Source organism: Carcharhinus amblyrhynchos, chromosome 23 (assembly GCF_965287045.1).
Source record: "Carcharhinus amblyrhynchos chromosome 23, sCarAmb.v2.hapA, whole genome shotgun sequence".
Lineage (NCBI taxonomy): Eukaryota > Metazoa > Chordata > Chondrichthyes > Carcharhiniformes > Carcharhinidae > Carcharhinus > Carcharhinus amblyrhynchos.
In genome coordinates, this window is record NC_137346.1 from 9,240,427 (window position 1) to 9,258,768 (window position 18,342).

General features: G+C 44.3%; 1 protein-coding gene across 1 annotated transcript in view; it reads right to left on the reverse strand.

Annotated features, from left to right (window-relative positions):
- Positions 1–17,878, reverse strand: part of LOC145357455 (multidrug and toxin extrusion protein 1-like) — a 40,238-nt gene extending 22,360 nt beyond the window's left edge. Inside the window, exons 1-8 of the mRNA XM_080210807.1 lie at positions 17,709–17,878; positions 15,847–15,948; positions 15,219–15,287; positions 12,005–12,153; positions 10,236–10,278; positions 3,643–3,687; positions 1,858–1,955; positions 1,631–1,728 (exon numbers count right to left, since the gene is read on the reverse strand). Of these exons, the coding sequence (XP_080066933.1) occupies positions 1,631–1,728; positions 1,858–1,955; positions 3,643–3,687; positions 10,236–10,278; positions 12,005–12,153; positions 15,219–15,287; positions 15,847–15,948; positions 17,709–17,846 (742 nt within the window). The 5' untranslated portion in view covers positions 17,847–17,878. The remainder of the gene's footprint in view (positions 1–1,630; positions 1,729–1,857; positions 1,956–3,642; positions 3,688–10,235; positions 10,279–12,004; positions 12,154–15,218; positions 15,288–15,846; positions 15,949–17,708) is intronic.
- Between the last annotated feature and the right edge of the window lie 464 nt (positions 17,879–18,342).

The window sequence follows — 18,342 nt, forward strand, 5'->3', positions numbered from 1 at the left end:
CCTCATGGTGAACAATCACTGAAACAACTATATGATGATATCAACAAATTCCACCCCACCATCAGACTCACCATGGACTATTCCCCAGAATCAGTTGCATTCTTGGACACACGCATCTCCATTAAGGATGGTCACCTCAGCACCTCACTGTACCGCAAGCCCACAGACAATCTCACAATGCTCCACTTCTCCAGTTTCCACCCTAAACATGTTAAAGAAGCCATTCCCTATGGACAAGCCCTCCGTATACACAGGATTTGCTCAGATGAGGAGGATCGTGACAGACACCTCCAGACCCTGAAAGATGCCCTCATAAGAACAGGATATGGTGCTCGACTCATAGATCGACAGTTCCGATGCGCCACAGCGAAAAACCGCACCGATCTCCTCAGAAGGCAAACACAGGACACAGTGGACAGAGTACCCTTCGTCGTCCAGTACTTCCCCGGAGCGGAGAAGCTACGACATCTTCTCCGGAGTCTTCAACATGTCATTGATGAAGACGAACATCTCGCCAGGGCTATCCCCACACCCCCACTTCTTGCTTTCAGACAACCACACAACCTCAAACAGACCATTGTTCGCAGCAAACTACCCAGCCTTCAGGAGAACAGTGACCACAATACCACACAACCCTGCCACAGCAACCTCTGCAAGACATGCCGGATCATCGACATGGATACCATCATCACACGTGAGAATACCATCCACCAGGTACATGGTAAATACTCTTGCAACTCGGCCAACATTGTCTACCTGATACGTTGCAAGAAAGGATGTCCCGAAGCACGGTACATTGGGGAGACCATGCAGACGCTACGACAACGGATGAATGAACATCGCTCGACAGTCACCAGGCAAGACTGTTCCCTTCCTGTTGGCGAACACTTCAGTGGTCACGGGCATTCAGCCTCTGACCTTCGGGTAAGCATTCTCCAAGGCGGCCTTCACGACACACGACAGCGCTGAGTCGCTGAACAGAGACTGATAGCCAAGTTCCGCACACATGAGGACGGTCTCAACAGGGATCTTGGGTTCATGTCGCACTATCTGTAACCCCCGTGACTTGCCTGGGTTTGCAAAACCTCACTTACTGTACTGTCTGGAGACAATACACATCTCTTTAAACTGTGATCAGTGCTCCTTCCACTCACATTGTCAGCCACTTCAGATCTTGAACAGCAGGTTAGGTGTAAGGATTCGCATTCTAATCAGTAATCTCTAAACTGTCTATGCTTTATATGCTCTGTCTGAGGCCAGAACTCTCCATTCACCTGACGAAGGGACTAACCCCGAAAGCTTGTGAGTATATTATCAAATAAATAGGTTGGACTAAAACCTGGTGTTGTCAGACTTTTTACTGTGTTTACGCCAGTCCAACGCCGGCATTCCCACATCATGGATGAAGAGAGTGAGAGGGAGTTGGCACCTTCATCAATTAAAACCCCCAAACACTTACACCCTTCATCAATGTGTGATTGGGAGTTTGTGTTCGAGTTCAGTAACAGAACAGATAAATCTCTATCCTTGTGTCGTATACCCTCCCGGAGGGTGTATAGAGAAGGTCCAATTGGATATTGTCCATTTCACATCATCGCCCAGAGTGTAAATGAACCTCCCTGAAACCTACCTGCCCAGGTATTAACATGCAGCTTTTTCCATCGGATATATCCAAACAGGAGGATAGCCTGACAGTACTGAGAGACGACATTGGCAGCAGCCGAACCCCTGGGAAACAAGTTCGCAGATTAAAAGCAGCTTCAAATAAAGTCTGGATCATCGTTCAGGCAAAGATTCATTTGCTGGAACCTGGATTCAAATATAGATTAGAGATTTTGAAACTTGTCTCTTACTTACGGCACTCCCAAGTTCAGCACGTAAAGCAAGAGATAATTGATGACAGCATTGAGGATGTTGGCGATGAAACCTGTGAGAATCTGAGGCATGATGATCCCCTGGGAACAAAACAATAAAGTCATTCCTGAAATTACCCTTCAATAAACTGACAGGGTGTGTGGCACGGTGCCAAGATAATGTGAGGATAGAGTACAACTGTTCTCTCAGTGTCCCCATGTTTGGGGTGCAATGTGTCCCCAGTCGAGGAGGATCCCTTTCCCCTCAGTTCATGGAATTATAGCATTCCTACATGCAGAAAGAGGCCATTCAGCCCATTGAGTCTACACCAGCACTCTCTCACCGAGTGCCTTACCCAGGCCCTATCACCCACCCGATCCCCTTAAACCCGTATATTCACCATGGCTAATCCTTCTAACCCATATGTCTTTTTTGATTTGATTTGATTTGATTTATTATTGTCACATGTATTAACATGCAGTGAAAAATATTGTTTCTTGTGCACTATACGGACAAAACATACCATTCAAAGAGAAGGAAAGCAGAGAGTGCAGAATGTAGTGTTACAGTCATAGCTAGGGTGTAGAGAAAGATCAACTTAATGCAAAGTAGATCCATTCAAAAGTCTGACAGCAGCAGGGGAGAAGCTGTTCTTGAGTCGGTTAGTACGTGACCTCAGAGTTTTATATCTTTTTCCTGACGGAAGAAGGTGGAAGAGAGAATGTCCGGGGTGCGTGGAGTCCTAATTAAGTGTAGATTCTGTCTACACTTCCCGAGGCAGCAGGAAGTATAGACAGAGTCAATGGATGGGAGGTTGGTTTGCGTGATGGATTGGGCTTTTCATGACCTTTTGTAGTTCCTTGCGGTCTTGGGCAGAGCAGAAGCCATACCAAGCTGTGATACAACCAGAAAGAATGCTTTCTATGGTGCATCTGTAAAAGTTGGGACACTAAGTGGCAATTTAACATGGCCAATCCACCTAACCTGCACACTTTTGGATCAGGTTCATAGCAGGAATTCTTTGATTGTTGACGTGGGCGCCTTTCCCACATTTGCAGTTAAATCATCAAATTTATATTCCCTGTACTCCAGGGAGATGTTCTGGCTCTCAGAATGCAGGAGATTTGAATCCATTGCTTTATTCAATCGCTTGCTATCTTGCTGATACATGTCCTATTTAACCATTCCCCCAATGCAGCCATTGCACACTCGCTGAGCTGAATTCAACATGGAACAAATAAGTGGATGAAAGAGTTCCTCCATTGAGAAACTGCTCCCTAACAGGAGTGTGTGTGCATGTGTACAACTATATGTACACAACAACAATATCTTTGAGCTCACCACCAACTAGGAACATAATCAGGCCAGCCATATCAACACTGTGGCTGTAATCTTGTGCCAGGAAGATTGAAATCCTTCAGAAAGTGGTGTTCCTGAAGGTGGGGAGGTGATGGCCTCGTGGTATTATAGCTAGACTATTAATCCAGAAGCTCCAAGCTTTGACAAAGGGTCATCTGGACTTGAAACGTCAGCTCTTTTCTCTCCTTACAGATGCTGCCAGACCTGCTGAGATTTTCCAGCATTTTCTCCTTTAGCTTCTGTTTCTGTGCTGTGAATATTTTGTCACTCGAGCTACTTTTACCAATCGGGCTCCTCTAATAATGTGAATTAATTGCCCTGTTGCAATGAGCCATCAAAATAAGGAACATGAAACTGAGAGCGCCCAACTCTATCCCGCTGCAATAATTATTGAATTTCATTCACACTCCCAACATTCAGTGACTTTACCTGATTCTGAAGGTATCTGATCTCTAAGTCATAAAGGAACGCTGCCTAAGAAAGAATATTGAAAATAATTAGCAGCAGAAATAGAAAAGAAATTTACATTCAGATATTCTTTAACACTTTGAACCAGGTTTGTATTATGGTTAAGGTCCAGGCCAGAAACTCCAAGGTGTCTTGAATAGTTAGCCTCGACCCTAAATTTAACATTTCATTTTGGCACGGATGAGCGTAAGGTATGATTTAAGTGACCCACCAGGGAGCTTTTACCGAACAAAGTTTATCTAAGAACACAATTAAAATATAAAAAAAAGTATAACTTTTACCAAATACAAGACTTAAACACGACACACTATAACTCCAAACAGCTAGCTAGCTAGATCAACTTAATGCAAGGTAGGTCCATTCAAAAGTCTGACAGCAGCAGGGAAGAAGCTCCTGTTGTTCCAGTTTAAAGCAATACCCCCTAGACATACAATCTTCTTCAGATCTAGTTAGCACTAAAACAAGTTTGCTGACATGTTACTCGACTTCCATCCTCTAACAGCTATGGACGGAATTCCAAACAGCAGTTTTCAGAGGTGGATATTTGGTTTGATTTATTATTCCCACATGTATTGGGATACAATGAAAAGTAGTGTTTTCTTGCGCACTATACAGACAAAGCATACCGTTCATAGTGAACGTAGGGTTGAAGGAAAGGAGAGGGTGCAGAAGATAGTGTTACAGTCATGGCTGGGGTGCAGAGAAAGAGCAGCTTAATATAAAGCAGGTCCGTTCAAAAGTCTGACAGCAGCAGGGAAGAAGCTGCTCTTGAGTCGGTTGGTACGTGACCTCAGATTTTTTTTCCTGATGGAAAAAGGCAGGAGGGAATATGTCTGGGATACATGGGGTCCTTGATTGTGCTGGCTGCTTTTCTGAGGCAACAGAAGTAGATAGAATCAATGGATGGGAGGCTGTTTTGAGTGACGGACCAGGCTACATTCACAACCCCTTGTAATTTCCTGTGTTCTTGGCCAGAGAAGGAACCATGCCAAGCTATAATAAATCTGGAAAGGATGCTTTCTATGGTGCAGCTGTAAATATTGGTGAGAGTTGTAACAGACATGCCAAATTTCCTTAGCCTCTTGAGAAAGTATAGGGGTTGGTGTGCTTTATTAACTATAGTATCAGCATCGAGAGACTAGGACAGGTTGCTGGTGATCTGCATACCTAAAAACTTGAAACTCTTTAGCATTTCCACTTCATCACCATTGATGTAGACAGGGGCAAGTTCTCCACGATGCTCCCTGAAGTCGATGACAATCTCTTTCATTTTACTGACATTATTATTGTTGTACCAGTTCACCAGATCGTAGAGTCATAGAGGTTTACAGCACGGAAACAGGCCCTTCGGCTCAACTTTTCCATGCCGCACAGTTTTTACCACCAAGCTAGTCCCATTTGTCTGCATTTGGCCCATATCCCTCTACACCCATCTTATCCATGCAACTGTCCAAATGCTTTTTAAAAGACAAAATTGTACCCCCCTCTGCTACTACCTCTGGCAATTCGTTTCAGAGACTCACCACCCTCTGTGTGAAAAAATTGCCCCTCTGGACCCTTTTGTATCTCTCCTCTCACCTTAAACCTGTGCCCTCTAGTTTTAGAGTCCCCTATCTTTGGGAAAAGATGTTGACTATCTAGCTGATCTGTGCCCCTCATTATTTTATAGACCTCTATAAGATCACCCCTAAGACTTCTACACTCCAGAGAAAAAGTCCCAGTCTATCCAGCCTCCCCTTATAACTCAAACAATGAAGTCCAGGTAGCATCCTAGTAAATCTTTTCTGCACTCTTTCTTGGTTATCCCTTTTATAATAAGGTGACCAGAACTGTACACAGTATTCCAAGTGTGGCCTTACTAATGTCTTGTACAACTTCAACAAGACATTCCAATTCCTGTATTCAATGTTCCGACCAATGAAACCAAGCTTGTCGAATGCCTTCTTCACCACCCTGTCCACCTGTGACTCCACTTTCAAGGATCTATGAATATGTATCCCTAGATCTCTTTGTTCTGTAACTCTCCCCAATACCCTACCATTAACTGAGCAAGTCCTACCCTGGTTCAATCTACCAAAATGCATCACCTCACATTTATCTAAATTGAACTCCATCGGCTTTTCATTGGCCCACTGGCCCATTTGATCAAGATCCCATTGCAATCTTAGATAATCTTCTTCACTGTCCACTATGCTACCGATCTTGAGGTCATCTGCAAACTTACTAACCATGCCTCCTATATTCTCATCCAAATCATTAATACAAATAACAGTGAATCCAGTACCAATCCCTGAGGCATATCACTGGTTCACAGGTCTCCAGTTTGTAAAACAACCCTTACAACCACCCGCTGACTTCTACCATCAAGCCAATTTTGTTGTCCAATTGGCTACTTCACCCTGAGCCCCATGAGATTTAACCTTATGCAACAACCTACCATGTGATAACTTGTCAAAGGCCTTGCTAAAGTCCAAGTAGGCGACATCAACTGCACTGCCACCATCTACCTTCTTGGTTACCCCTTCAACGGAGAAGCATACCATTGCCCTAATTGCCCTTTTCACAGTTAAAAGGATGACAAAATCTCAATCACCTTTCCCTTGCTTGTGGTCCTCACAGTTGCCAGAATTTTATCACCTCATCCTCCCGAGGTGAGAAAATTCCACCCGAGACCAATGGAGAATACTGTTCTGTAAGCCTCACCCGCTCCGATTCTGGGGCGGGCGTGGTGGTAAAATTCTGGCCAGTGACTTTTTTTTCGGTAAAAGGAGGGAGGAAAACATTGAAGTAGAGATGATTGCAAGTAAGTCTTTCTTGTACTTCACCTCATCATTGTTTGAGATCCGACCAACTACCGTGGTATCATCAGCAAACCTGAAAGTAGAGTTGGAGGGGAATTTGGCCACACAGCCATAGATGTATAAGGAGTATAGTAAGAGGCTGAAAACACAACCTTGTGGGGCACAAATGTTGAAGATAATTACAGACGAGATGTTGCGTATCCTTACCGATTGTGGATATATCCTCAAGACAGCCAAGCAGAGAAGTAAACCTAGTCTCTAGCAACTTCCAGTCTTCAGGCTTCAGAGACAAGAAAGGATACTGCTCTCTCTCTCTGTCACTTCCAAAACAGTAGCACTCAGGCATCAGAATCTCCAACTTCAGAGAGGGGAAACAAAGACATTGTATCTCTCTCAAATCCAAACATCAGCAGTGAGACTGGAATTCTCTGTGAAAACTTGGCTAATCCCAGTCATTATGCCCTGACCTGCCAATCAATCCAATCAAGATCTACCCTGCAATCTCAGGGGAACACTAAAACAAAAGAGAGCTGCATTAGTTCAGATTAAAACAAACATGATATCAATTATACTGCTTCAGTAACAATAGAGGACACCGGCTGTAGATAGAAAACTGCTGTTTGGATTTCTGTCTACAGGTGTTAAAAGTTGAAAAGCTAGTAACACTTGAGCATACTTGCTTTAATGCGAACTAATTCTGAAGTAGGGTATATGTTTGTGGGGTATTGCTTTTAAATTGGAACAACAGAGATAGCTAGTTGTTAAGAATTATTTTGTGTCATGTTTAAATCTTGTAATTGGTAAAAGTTATGCTCATTCTTTCTATTATTTTCTAACTTTGTTTGATAAAAGCTTCCTCATGGGTCACTTGAATCATACTTAGAGTGAAACATCTTATGCTCATCCTAATGCCAAAATCAGATAAAGCTTAGGATCTGGGCTAACTTCACAAAACATCTTGGGGTTTCTGGGTGAGGGCTTAACAGTCCTCATGTACTGAAGCAGTCCATGCCCAAATACAGCAAGACCTGAACAACATTCAGGCTTGGATTGACAAGTAGAAACTAACGTTCTTGCCACTTGAGTGCCAAGCAATGACCATTGCCAATTAGACAGGATCCAACCATTGCCCCTTCACACCCGATGGCATAACTATCATTGAATCCCCAACTATCAACACATTCCTGAGGGTTACCAGTAACCAGACACTCAACTGGACCAGCCACATAAATACTGTGGCTACAAGAGCCCCCTCCATACATTAATGGTGAGAAGACAGGAACCTCCTACAGCGCACATGCATGTCTTCACACCAATGTGTCCTTGATTAACCAATCAGAACATTTGAATGGAATAGTCAATTAGGGTACTGACAGTTGAAGAAGGGAGAGACAAAACCGGGACTTCAGAGGAGTTTGGAGAAAGCCGTCAGGATATCGGGATGTTTAATGGAAAGCTTTGGACTGCCCTGACAGGAATCCTTTTTTCAATGACTTTGCTGTGATCACCAACTGTATGATCTCAGGTTTGCTAATAATGTAAAATCAGGTGGAAGAGTGAAAGGAAAGAAAAATGCAAAGAGGCTTCTCAAGACTGAGATTGAGTGAGTTAAGAATGGCATGTATAGAATGTGGAAGAATGTGAAGTTATGCAGGAAATGTGGCAACGCAGAATCTCTTTTAACCAGCTAGGAACAACTCAACAGGATCTAGGTGTCCTCATGAGAAAATCACATCCGTACGCATGCAAGGAAAGCATATACTATATTACCCTTCCCTATATTGGCTTTGGAGTACTCCAATGATATATTGGAATAAAGACCTATTCCTGCAGTTGTGCTGGGCTTTGGTGAGACTGCACCTGTCCTACAGTAGGGAGTTTTTCTGTCCTTACCTAAGGAAGGACATATTTGGCTTAGAGGGAGGATAACAAAAGGCAAGCAGGCTAACACATTGAATGAGAACATTGTGCTGTAAGGAGACAAGGTATAAAGTTTCTAAGTGTGGGTTTCCTCTGGGTGCTCTGGTTTCCTCCCAGAGTTCAAAGATGTGTGGGTTGGGTTGATTGGTTGTGCTAAATTGACCTTAGTGTCAGGGGATTAGCAGGGTAAATATATGGGGTTATGGGACTAGGTGGGATTGTGGTCAGTGCAGACTCGATGAGCTGCATGACCTCCTTCTGCACTGTAGGGTTCTATGATTCCATGAGGGATTGAGTAGACTAGCCCAATTTGGCTGAAGTTCAAAAGAATGAGAGGTCACTTTGCTGAAATGTCTAAAATTCCAAATCCTGTCTTGACAGATACTGGGAGAATGTTTCCCTGGCTGGATAGTCTAAACACAGTAAGAAGTCTCACAGCACCAGGTTAAAGTCCAACCAGTTTATTTGATAGTAAACCCACAAGCTTTCGGAAACTTCTTACTGTGTTTACCCCAGTCCAACGCCAGCTTCTCCACATCATAAATAGTCTAAAAACAGGGCTTCAGTGTCTCAGGATAAGGTGTTGACAGATAGTGAATAGCGCATTGCTGGGACCTCAGCTGCAGTCTATACTAATGATTTCAATGGAGAGGCAGAGAGTAGTGTATCTAAGTTTGCTGATGATACCATGCTGGATGGGAAGGTAAGGTGTGGGGAGGATAGTAAGAGGCTGCAAAGAGATAGAAACAGGTTTAGTGAGCGGGCAACAAGATGACAGATGGAATTTTTTTGATTCATTTTTGGGACTTGGCGTCGCAGGCTGGGCTAGTATTTATTGCCCAACCCTAGTTGTCCTTGGAGGGCAGTTGAGAGTCAACCACATTGCTGTGGCTCTGGTGCCACATGTAGGCCAGACCGGGTAAGGACGGCAGATTTCCTTCCCTAAAGGACATTAGTGAACCAGATGAGTTTTTCCGACAATGGTTTCACAGTAAAATACTGCAGATGTTGGAATCTGAAACAAAAACAGAAAAATGCTGGAAAATCTCAGCGGGTCTGGCAGCGTCTGTGGAGAGAGAGTAGAGTCTAGATGATCCTTTGTCAGAGCCTAGGGTGGCACATGGATTAGCACTGCTGCCTCACAGCGTCAGTGACCCGAGTTCGATTCCCGGCTTGGGTTATGGTCTGTGTGGAGTCTGCATATTCTCCCTGTGTCTGCGTGGGTTTCCCCCAGGTGCTCCAGTTTCTCCCACAGTCAAGAAGAAGTGCAGGTTAGGTGCATTGATTGTGCTAAATTCGGTGTACCCAAGCAGGTGCCAGAGTGTGGCGACTAGGGGATTTTCACAGTAATTTCATTGCAGTGTTAATGTAAGGCTACTTGTAACACTAATACAGAAAACTTTAACTTAGAAGAACATAGAACTTAATAACCCTTTGTCAGAATCGTTTCATGGTCATCAGCCGATTCCAGGTATTTTTTATTGAATGCAAATTTCACCATTTTGTGCGACGGGATTCAAGCACGTGTCTCCAGAGCATGAGCTAAGTTTCTGGATTAATATTCTAGTGACAACACCATTAAACCATCGGCTCCCCCAGTTCAAGACTTCTTTGATTGTGTACCCCGGGACATTGAGGGCTTACGGCTCCCGGCTGAGATTGGTTAGGGGATGATTCTGATGAGGTTAGTTTGAGAGATTTGTCTAGTTGATCTCAAATAGATTTTATTGCCGACTGGAACCCTTTGATCTGTCCACACTTCAGCTAATGGGTGAGTTTAGCTGCCTAATGAGCTGCTTGCGATGTGCCTACTCCCTATCATCATTTACTCACAGGAAGGGCAGGGATAAATATCTTCACGTAGCGTTGTGTTAACCTGTAACAAAAAATAAAAGATGTCGGCGACAACTTTGTATTGGAAGTAATTTAATTTGATTTGATTCGATTTATTATTGTCATGTATTAACATACAGTGAAAAGTATTGTTTCTTGTGGGCTACACAGACAAAGCATACCGTTCATAGAGAAGGAGAGGAGAGAGTGCAGAATGTAATGTTACAGTCATAGCTAGCGAGTAGAGAAGGATCAACTTAGCGCAAGGTAGGTCCATTCAAAAGTCTGACAGCAGCAGGGAAAAAGCTGTTCTCGAATCAGTTGGTACGTGACCTCAGACTTTTGTATCTATTTCCTGATGGAAGAAGGTGGAAGAGAGAATGTCCGGGGAGCGTGGGATCCTTAATTATGCCGGCTGCTTTGCCGAGGCAGTGGGAAGTGTAGACAGAGTCAATGGATGGGAGGTTGGTTTGCGTGATGGATTGGGCTACATTCACAACCTTTTGTAGTTCCTTGCAGTCTTGGGCAGAGCAGGAGCTCATACCAAGCTGTGATACAACCAGAAAGGATGCTTTCAATGGTGCATCTGTAAAAGTTGGTGAGAGTCGTAGCTGACATGCCAAATTTCCAATGAGTAATGGGAACAAGATATAAGGGTCAGCTGACCCAGTAAAACATGGAATCAATTACAGAGTGATGTAATAGTCAGCTGATTAGCTGATTCACTATAAATAAGGAATTATATAGAATTGTGGCGAGCTTGGAGTGGTCCAAAGCGAGGCCCAAAGTTTGGAGTAATGATGTATCTTTATTAAACCCTTGCTTTGATTTATAAATTGGAGTAAGTTTTGTTGTATTTTCATTAGCTGCATTTTGAAGAATTCCTTCTAAAGAAACAGACAACAGGGAAACCTCACCACCTTTGTAACAAAAATTAAACTCAAACCCACGGTAGCAAAGTCATGAGGCGCATGAAGTACAAACAGAATGGGCTGCATCAGTGAAGTCTCACAACACCAGGTTAAAGGCCAACAGGTTTACTTGGCAGCACGAACTTTCGGACTCTCAGACTCCTTCATCAGGTGAGAAGGAACGGTGCTCCGAAAGCTTGTGCTGCCTAATAAACCTAAGAACATAAGAAATAGGAGCAGGAGTAGGCCATCTAGCCCTTCGAGCCTGCCCCGCCATTCAATAAGATCATGGCTGATCTGAAGTGGATCAGTTCCACTTTCCCGCTTTCTCCCCATAACCCTTAATTCCCCTGTCTATCAAAAACCTATCTACCCCGTGACTTAAATATATTTAGCAAGGTAGCCTCCACCACTTCAATGGGCAGAGAATTCCAGAGATTCACCACCCTTTGAGTGAAGAAGTTCCTCCTCCAACTCTGCAACTCTGAACCTGTTGCACTGTAACCTGGTGTTGTGAGACTTCTTACTGTGCCCACCCCAGTCCAACGCTGGCATCTCCACATCACATCAGTGAAGACAGCTAGCCAACCTTGGCACATGGCAGACTCACCGCCAGACTTTTACGGAAGACGCAGCACAAGAAAGAAAGTGAAATATCATAGGGACGGTTGCCCCAGGCAACTTTAGCATTGCCTGGGGCGACTTGTATCTAGTCTGATGCAGTGTTGATAAGGGCATGAATTCATTCTTTACTGCGCTGTTCTGCTTACAAAGGAAACAAACACCGTTTTTTATGTGACTGCCCGGATGCCAGGCGCTGGGAATAAAACTGCAATGAAAATCAGACGAAACACTCACTTGGCCACTGCAGGAGACTGTTTGCAAGCCAATAAAATATCCTCAATATTTATGAATAGCGCCCAGCAGGGGAAACAGGCTATCATCAGAATGAGAATCCCTCTTTGGAGAATCACCCCAATTCGCTTCAAATTCTTGCTGCCGTACGTCTAAAAATAAAATCAGAATAAAAGTTAAAATGAATTAGATCCCTACCGTTAGATCATATTTCGATAGATTTTATTTTTCTCCATTAAGTGGAATTGCAAGAATGTCAAAAAATCAGAAGAGTACAACATTTCTCTCTTAGAGAGGGCCCAGAGGTGGTTCATGAGAATGATCCCTGGAATTAAAATCTTGACATATGAGGAGCATATGAGGACTCTGAGTCTGTACTCGATGGAGTTTAGAAGGACGAGGGGGGATCTTATTGAAACTTACAGGATATTGCAAGACCTGGATAGAGTGAACATGGAGAGGATGTTTCCACTAGAAGGAAAAACTAGAACCAGAGGGCACAACCTCAGGCTAAAGGGACGATCCTTTACAATAGAAATGAGGAGGAATTTCTTCAGCCAGAGAGTGGTGAATGTGTGACACCCTTTGCCACAGAAGGCTGTGGAGGCCAGGCCATTGAGTGTCTTTAAGACAGAGATAGATAGGTTCTTGATTAATAAGGGGATCAGGGGTTATGGGGAAAAGGCTGGAGAATGCGGATGAGAAACATATCGGCCATGATTGAATGGCGGAGCAGACTCGATGGGCCGAATGGCCTAATTCTGCTCCTATGTCTTATGGACTTATGCCGGGGGGGAGGGGAAGGGATCTCATTGAAACTTGCAGAATACTGAAAGGCCGGGATAGAATGGATGTGGGGAAGATATTTCCATTAGTAGGACAGACTAGGATGCGAGAGTACAGCCTCAGAGTAAAGGGAGAACTGGGATGAGAAGGAAATTCTTCAGCCAGAAGGTGGTAAATTTGTGGAACTCATTGCCACAGAAGGCTGCTGAGGCCAGATCATTAAGCCTGTTTAAGACAGAGATAGATAGGTTCTTGATAGGTAAGTGGATCAAAGATTTTGGGAAAAAGAAGGGAGAATGGGATTGAAAAATAAATTAACCATGATTGAATGGCGGAGCAGACTCGATGGGCCGAGTGGCCTAATTCTGCTCCAATATCTTATGGTCTTGTGGTTTAATCAGAAGTATAATCATTGGGTAATAATCCTGCTTAATTTTCCAGATTTCTTCAGATCACAAGTGCTTCTAAATCACTTCACTTTCATCTCTTGTTCATCACTTTGGTAGGAAGGACTATTACTTACGTGGCGAAAAACTGCAGCAGGCGACGGTGCAGAGGGACCTCGGGGTCCTTGTGCATGAGTCGCAAAAACCCAGCCTGCAGGTGCAGCAGGTGGTCAGGAAGGCGAATGGGATGCTGGCCTTCATAGCGAGGGGGATTGAATATAAAAGTAGGGAGGTCTTGCTGCAGCTGTATAGGGCATTGGTGAGGCCGCAGCTGGAGTACTGTGTGCAGTTTTGGGCGCCGCACCTGCGCAAGGATATTTTGGCCCTGGAGGGAGTGCAGAGGAGGTTTACTAGGCTGATACCGGAGTTGAGGGGATTGAGCTATGAGGAGAGGCTGAATAAACTAGGCTTGTACTCGCTAGAGTTTAGAAGAATGAGGGGAGATCTCATTGAGACGTATAAGATGATGAATGGGATGGATAGGATAGAGGCGGAGAGACTCTTCCCGCTCAAAAAAGACAGTAGGACTAGGGGGCACAGCCTCAAGATAAAGGGGAGGCGGTTTAGAACGGAGTTGAGGAGGAACTTCTTCACTCAAAGGGTGGTGAATCTCTGGAATTCTCTGCCCGTTGAAGTGGTGGAGGCTGCCTCGCTAAATATTTTTAAGAAGCGGGTTATCTCAACCACTATCTTATAGGTCACATTACTTAATCAATAAAACAGCAACAGCTTAGATTAGAATATACTCTTGACACTGCACACTGGAGAGAGTTGGTTTTATTCAGCCTTGTTTATTTGTTACGTGATTGTACGCCCACAGTCCATCTAATTAAATGCCAGTGTTGGCAATGTTAATTTGTCTCAATATTTCAGATCACCGGTTCAAGGGTTCTCTTGTTTATCTTTCAAGGAAATTTGTTCTTCGTTATGATGTGCCTCCCCTCAAGTTGCCAAAGTTCTTATCTGCTCTGAATCACTGGATAATTTCCCCACCTTCAACCCGAAAGCAGATTGTGGCAATATTGTCTTGGTTGAAATCAGCTAATACAGGATATTCAGGGAATTGTATCTGGTTCTTCCTTACTCTGTCTGGCTGAAAATCAGTAAGAAGTCCCACAACACCAGGTTAAAGTCCAACAGGTTTATTTGGCAGCAAAAGCCACAACCTTACGGAGCGCTGCTCCTTCATCAGGCAAGTGGGAGTTCTGTTGACAAACAGGGTGTATAAAGACACAAACTCAATTTACAAGATGATAGTTGGAATGCGAGTCTTTACAGGTAATCAAATCTTAAAGATACAGACCTGTAAAGACTCGCATTCCAACCATTATCTTGTAAATTGAGTTTGTGTCTTTATATGCCCTGTTTTTGAACACAACTCTCACTCACCCGATGAAGGCTCCATGCTCCAAAAGCTTGGGCGGCACGGTAGCACAGTGGTTAGCACTGCTGCTTCACAGCTCCAGGGTCCTGGGTTCGATACTCAGCTCAGGTCACTGTCTGAGTAGAGTTTGCACATTCTCCTCGTGTCTGTGTGGGTTTCCTCCGGGTACTCCAGTTTCCTCCCACAGTCCAAAGATGTGCAGGTTAGGTTGATTGGCCATGCTAAGAAATTGCCCCTTAGTGTCCAGGATAGTGGAGGTTAGAGGGATTAGTGGGTATAATATGTAGGGGATATGGGGGTAGGGCCTGGGTGGGATTGTGTGCAGTGCAGACACGATGGGCCGAAGGGCCTCTTTCTGCATTGTAGGGTTCTATGATCTTGTGCTACCAAATAAACCTGTTGGACTTTAACCTGGTGTTGTGAGACTTCTCACTGTGTTTACCTCAGTCCAACGCCAGCATTTTCACATCATGGCTATTCAGACAGGGGATTATGTTTCCCCAGGCTTGTAATTGAAAGATTTATTCGGCTTTGATATGACAAAGTATTTTTGCTTTATTGAGGGGATATCACAGCCCCTTCTGGCTTTGGCTGCACCTACCTGCGATATGAGTGTGTCGCATGCTGTAGATAACCCCATACCTATGGAGATACCAGACAGCGTTATTACCTGTCCAAAAGAAGTAAAAGGAAAAACAAGCATTTAGCAATATCATCCCAGATGTAACCAATGTTTGACAGTTTAAAGTTTATTTATTAGCATCACAAGCAGGCTTACATTAACACTGCAATGAAGTTATTGTGAAAATCCCCTAGTCACCACACTCGGGCGCCTGTTTGGATACATTGAGGGAGAATTTAGCATGGCCAATGCACCTAACCAGCCTTTCGGACTGTGGGAAGAAACCGGAGCACCCAGAGGAAATTGGGCTTTTTTACAAGGATCATTTCATCAGGCACTAAGCTTGTAACAGATAGAAAGTAATGCAATTCTATCACTATCTTACAGTGAATCACAAGCTTTTGGAGTGCTGCCTCTTCATCAGGTGAGTGTAGGAGCAGCACTGCGAAAGCTCGTGATTCCAAATGAACCTGTTGGACTTTAACCTGGTGTTGTGAGACTTCTCACTGTGCCCACCCCAGTCCAACGCTGGCATCTCCACATCATCACTATTTTACACCGGATAAATTATAATGAATAAGTGTGCACAATCTGAACACAAACTCACCGCTGAGGCCAGACTAACTGCGCCCAATTCAACTTTTCCTAAATGTCCACAGAACACAGAGCTGACAATGTTTATTAGAAGTATCATCAGCTGTGACAAGAACTGGCAAAAGAAAATGAAAGATTAGTACTAGCCAAGATTAGTACAATCAAACTCTCAGGGGACGATCTTACTAAAAATATTCTAAGTGCTGAACGTGTGTGAAAACAGGAAAGTTTCAGACCAGCATACTCAAGAAGGTCACAAATGAAATCTTACGCCACTTAATGGAAAAAGTGCTGATTCTCACCAGTAGGTGGAGGGGTGGGGCTTAAGCTCACCAGAAAGCCGGCTGCTCACACTAGAGGATGTAATTGTGCATGTGAGGATCTCTCTGTTCTGTTGCACAGAGAGATCTGTCAATCACCTTCCACCTGAATATTGCGTGCCCCCCCCCCCCCAATCATTGGCCTCCCCAGATGATAGCTCCCCACCGGAACTCCCTGTATATCACTTCCCCCACCTCTTACCCTGACAAATCCCCTCCCCTGTCATGCCTGAGCCCCTCCCCTCAGGCCCCACCCCATCATGATGCCACCCCCTTAGCATTGCCTGCTGCCCAGTGGGCAGTGACAGGGTGATCAGTGGGCAGTGCCAGGCTGGCAGTGAGTGCCAGAGTGCCAGGATCCAAGGCCAGCAAGGAGCAATGACGGTTCTTGTCCTTCCCAGGTGTGAAGCTGAAATCCAGGGCCAGTTAAGATTGCAAGAGGCGAGAAACCGGGTGCAAACCCGATGTTTCACCTTTTGCATGATCTTACCGTCTCACCCCAGGCATCAACCGGCATGACGAGCCAGTAAGATCGCCCCCTTAAACTTTAGAAGGATACTTGTAAACCAATTAAACCAATCATATTTATTACTGAAAGGAACTGAATTCTTTTTCCAAAAATCAGATACAATTTGAAATTAAAGTTTACAAGGTTATGAAGAGAAGCATCAAAGCTGATACAGGCAGATATTCCATAAGACCATAAGACATAGGAGTAGTATTAGGCCACTCGGCCCATCAAGTCTGTTCCGCCATTCAATCAAGGTTGATATTTTTCTCATCCACCATTCTCCTGCCTTTTTCCCACAACCCCTGATCCCCTTATTAATCAAGGACACATCTATCTCTGTCTTAAAGACATTCAATGACCCAGCCTCCACAGCCTACTGTGGCAAAGAGTTCCACAGATTCACCACTCTCTGGCTGAAGAAATTCCTCCTCATCTGTGTTTTAAAGGATCGTCCCTTTAGCCTGAGGTTGTGCCGTCTGGTTCTAGTTTTTCCTACTAGTGGAAACATCCTCTCCACGTCCACTCTATCCAGGCCTCGCAGTATCCTGTACGTTTCAATAAGATCCCCCCCTCATCCTTCTAAACTCCAACGAGTACAGACCCAGATTCCTCAACCATTCCTGCTCTGGTAATGTGTGCAAATACCCAAATGTATCAGTTCTAAATTCAAAATGATGCAGAAGATTTTTATCTTTTAAGTTGTGGAATAAGTTAGCAGGCAAGGTTATTGAAAGGAATTTTATAAATTGTTACAAGGCTAAGGATTGTATGATTGCATGAATTTTATTCATAGATTCAGTAAAATTGATCATGTAAGCAAGTTTATTGAAGGAGATTGGGAGGCAGTGGGGTGAACTTTCCTGTCCTGCTTGTCCTGGGAATCGATGTGGGTCGGACACAAACCATACAGAGATCCATTGACTGCGGGCGGGAATTTCCGGCTTTGGAGCGAGCACAGCTGGAGAATCCTGCCCAATGGGTTACTTTTCCAGAGAGTGCAGTGTGCGGGGGATACGATGGGACATTCAGTGGGTATAAACTCACCACTGGCCCAGCCAGTCTGGAAATGCGTTTCACTTCATGCCAGAAGTTGGTGGGTTTCAATCTCCCTATTTTCCTCAGGAACAGGTTCCCGGAGCTCTGGGCTACGTTGTTGGAATGTAGTTGCTTTGAGTTCTCCATTTTCCCAATCCTTCACTGAAAAGAAAAGTCATTTTACTTCTCTCATTTGGGTGCCCACCCCACAACCCAATCCCACCAACCATCCCGAGACATTACTCCCCTCCATTGGGTTCCACAGCTCCTTCTGATGTAATATGTGGTTCCAGTGTTCAAACTAATCCCACACCTAGACATGTGGTCATGACTGATTCTTAATCATCGATCTTTCAGAGCTGTAGGTAACGCACCATCTACATTCAGGGGTTAATGTCTTTTCGGAGTCTCTGTAGGATCCTCTGTATGGTTTGCGTTAGTTCAAAGACTTCATTTTAAGGTCTTTCTGCCTATGGAATGAAGTGGAGATGCCGGTGTTGGACTGGGGTGGACACAGTAAGAAGTCTCACAATCCCAGGTTAAAGTCCAGCTGGGGGAGGGGGTTAATAGCCACTTAATAACCAAGTCCTACAGACATGAGGATGGCCTTAAGCGTGATCTTGGGTTCATATTACACTACGTG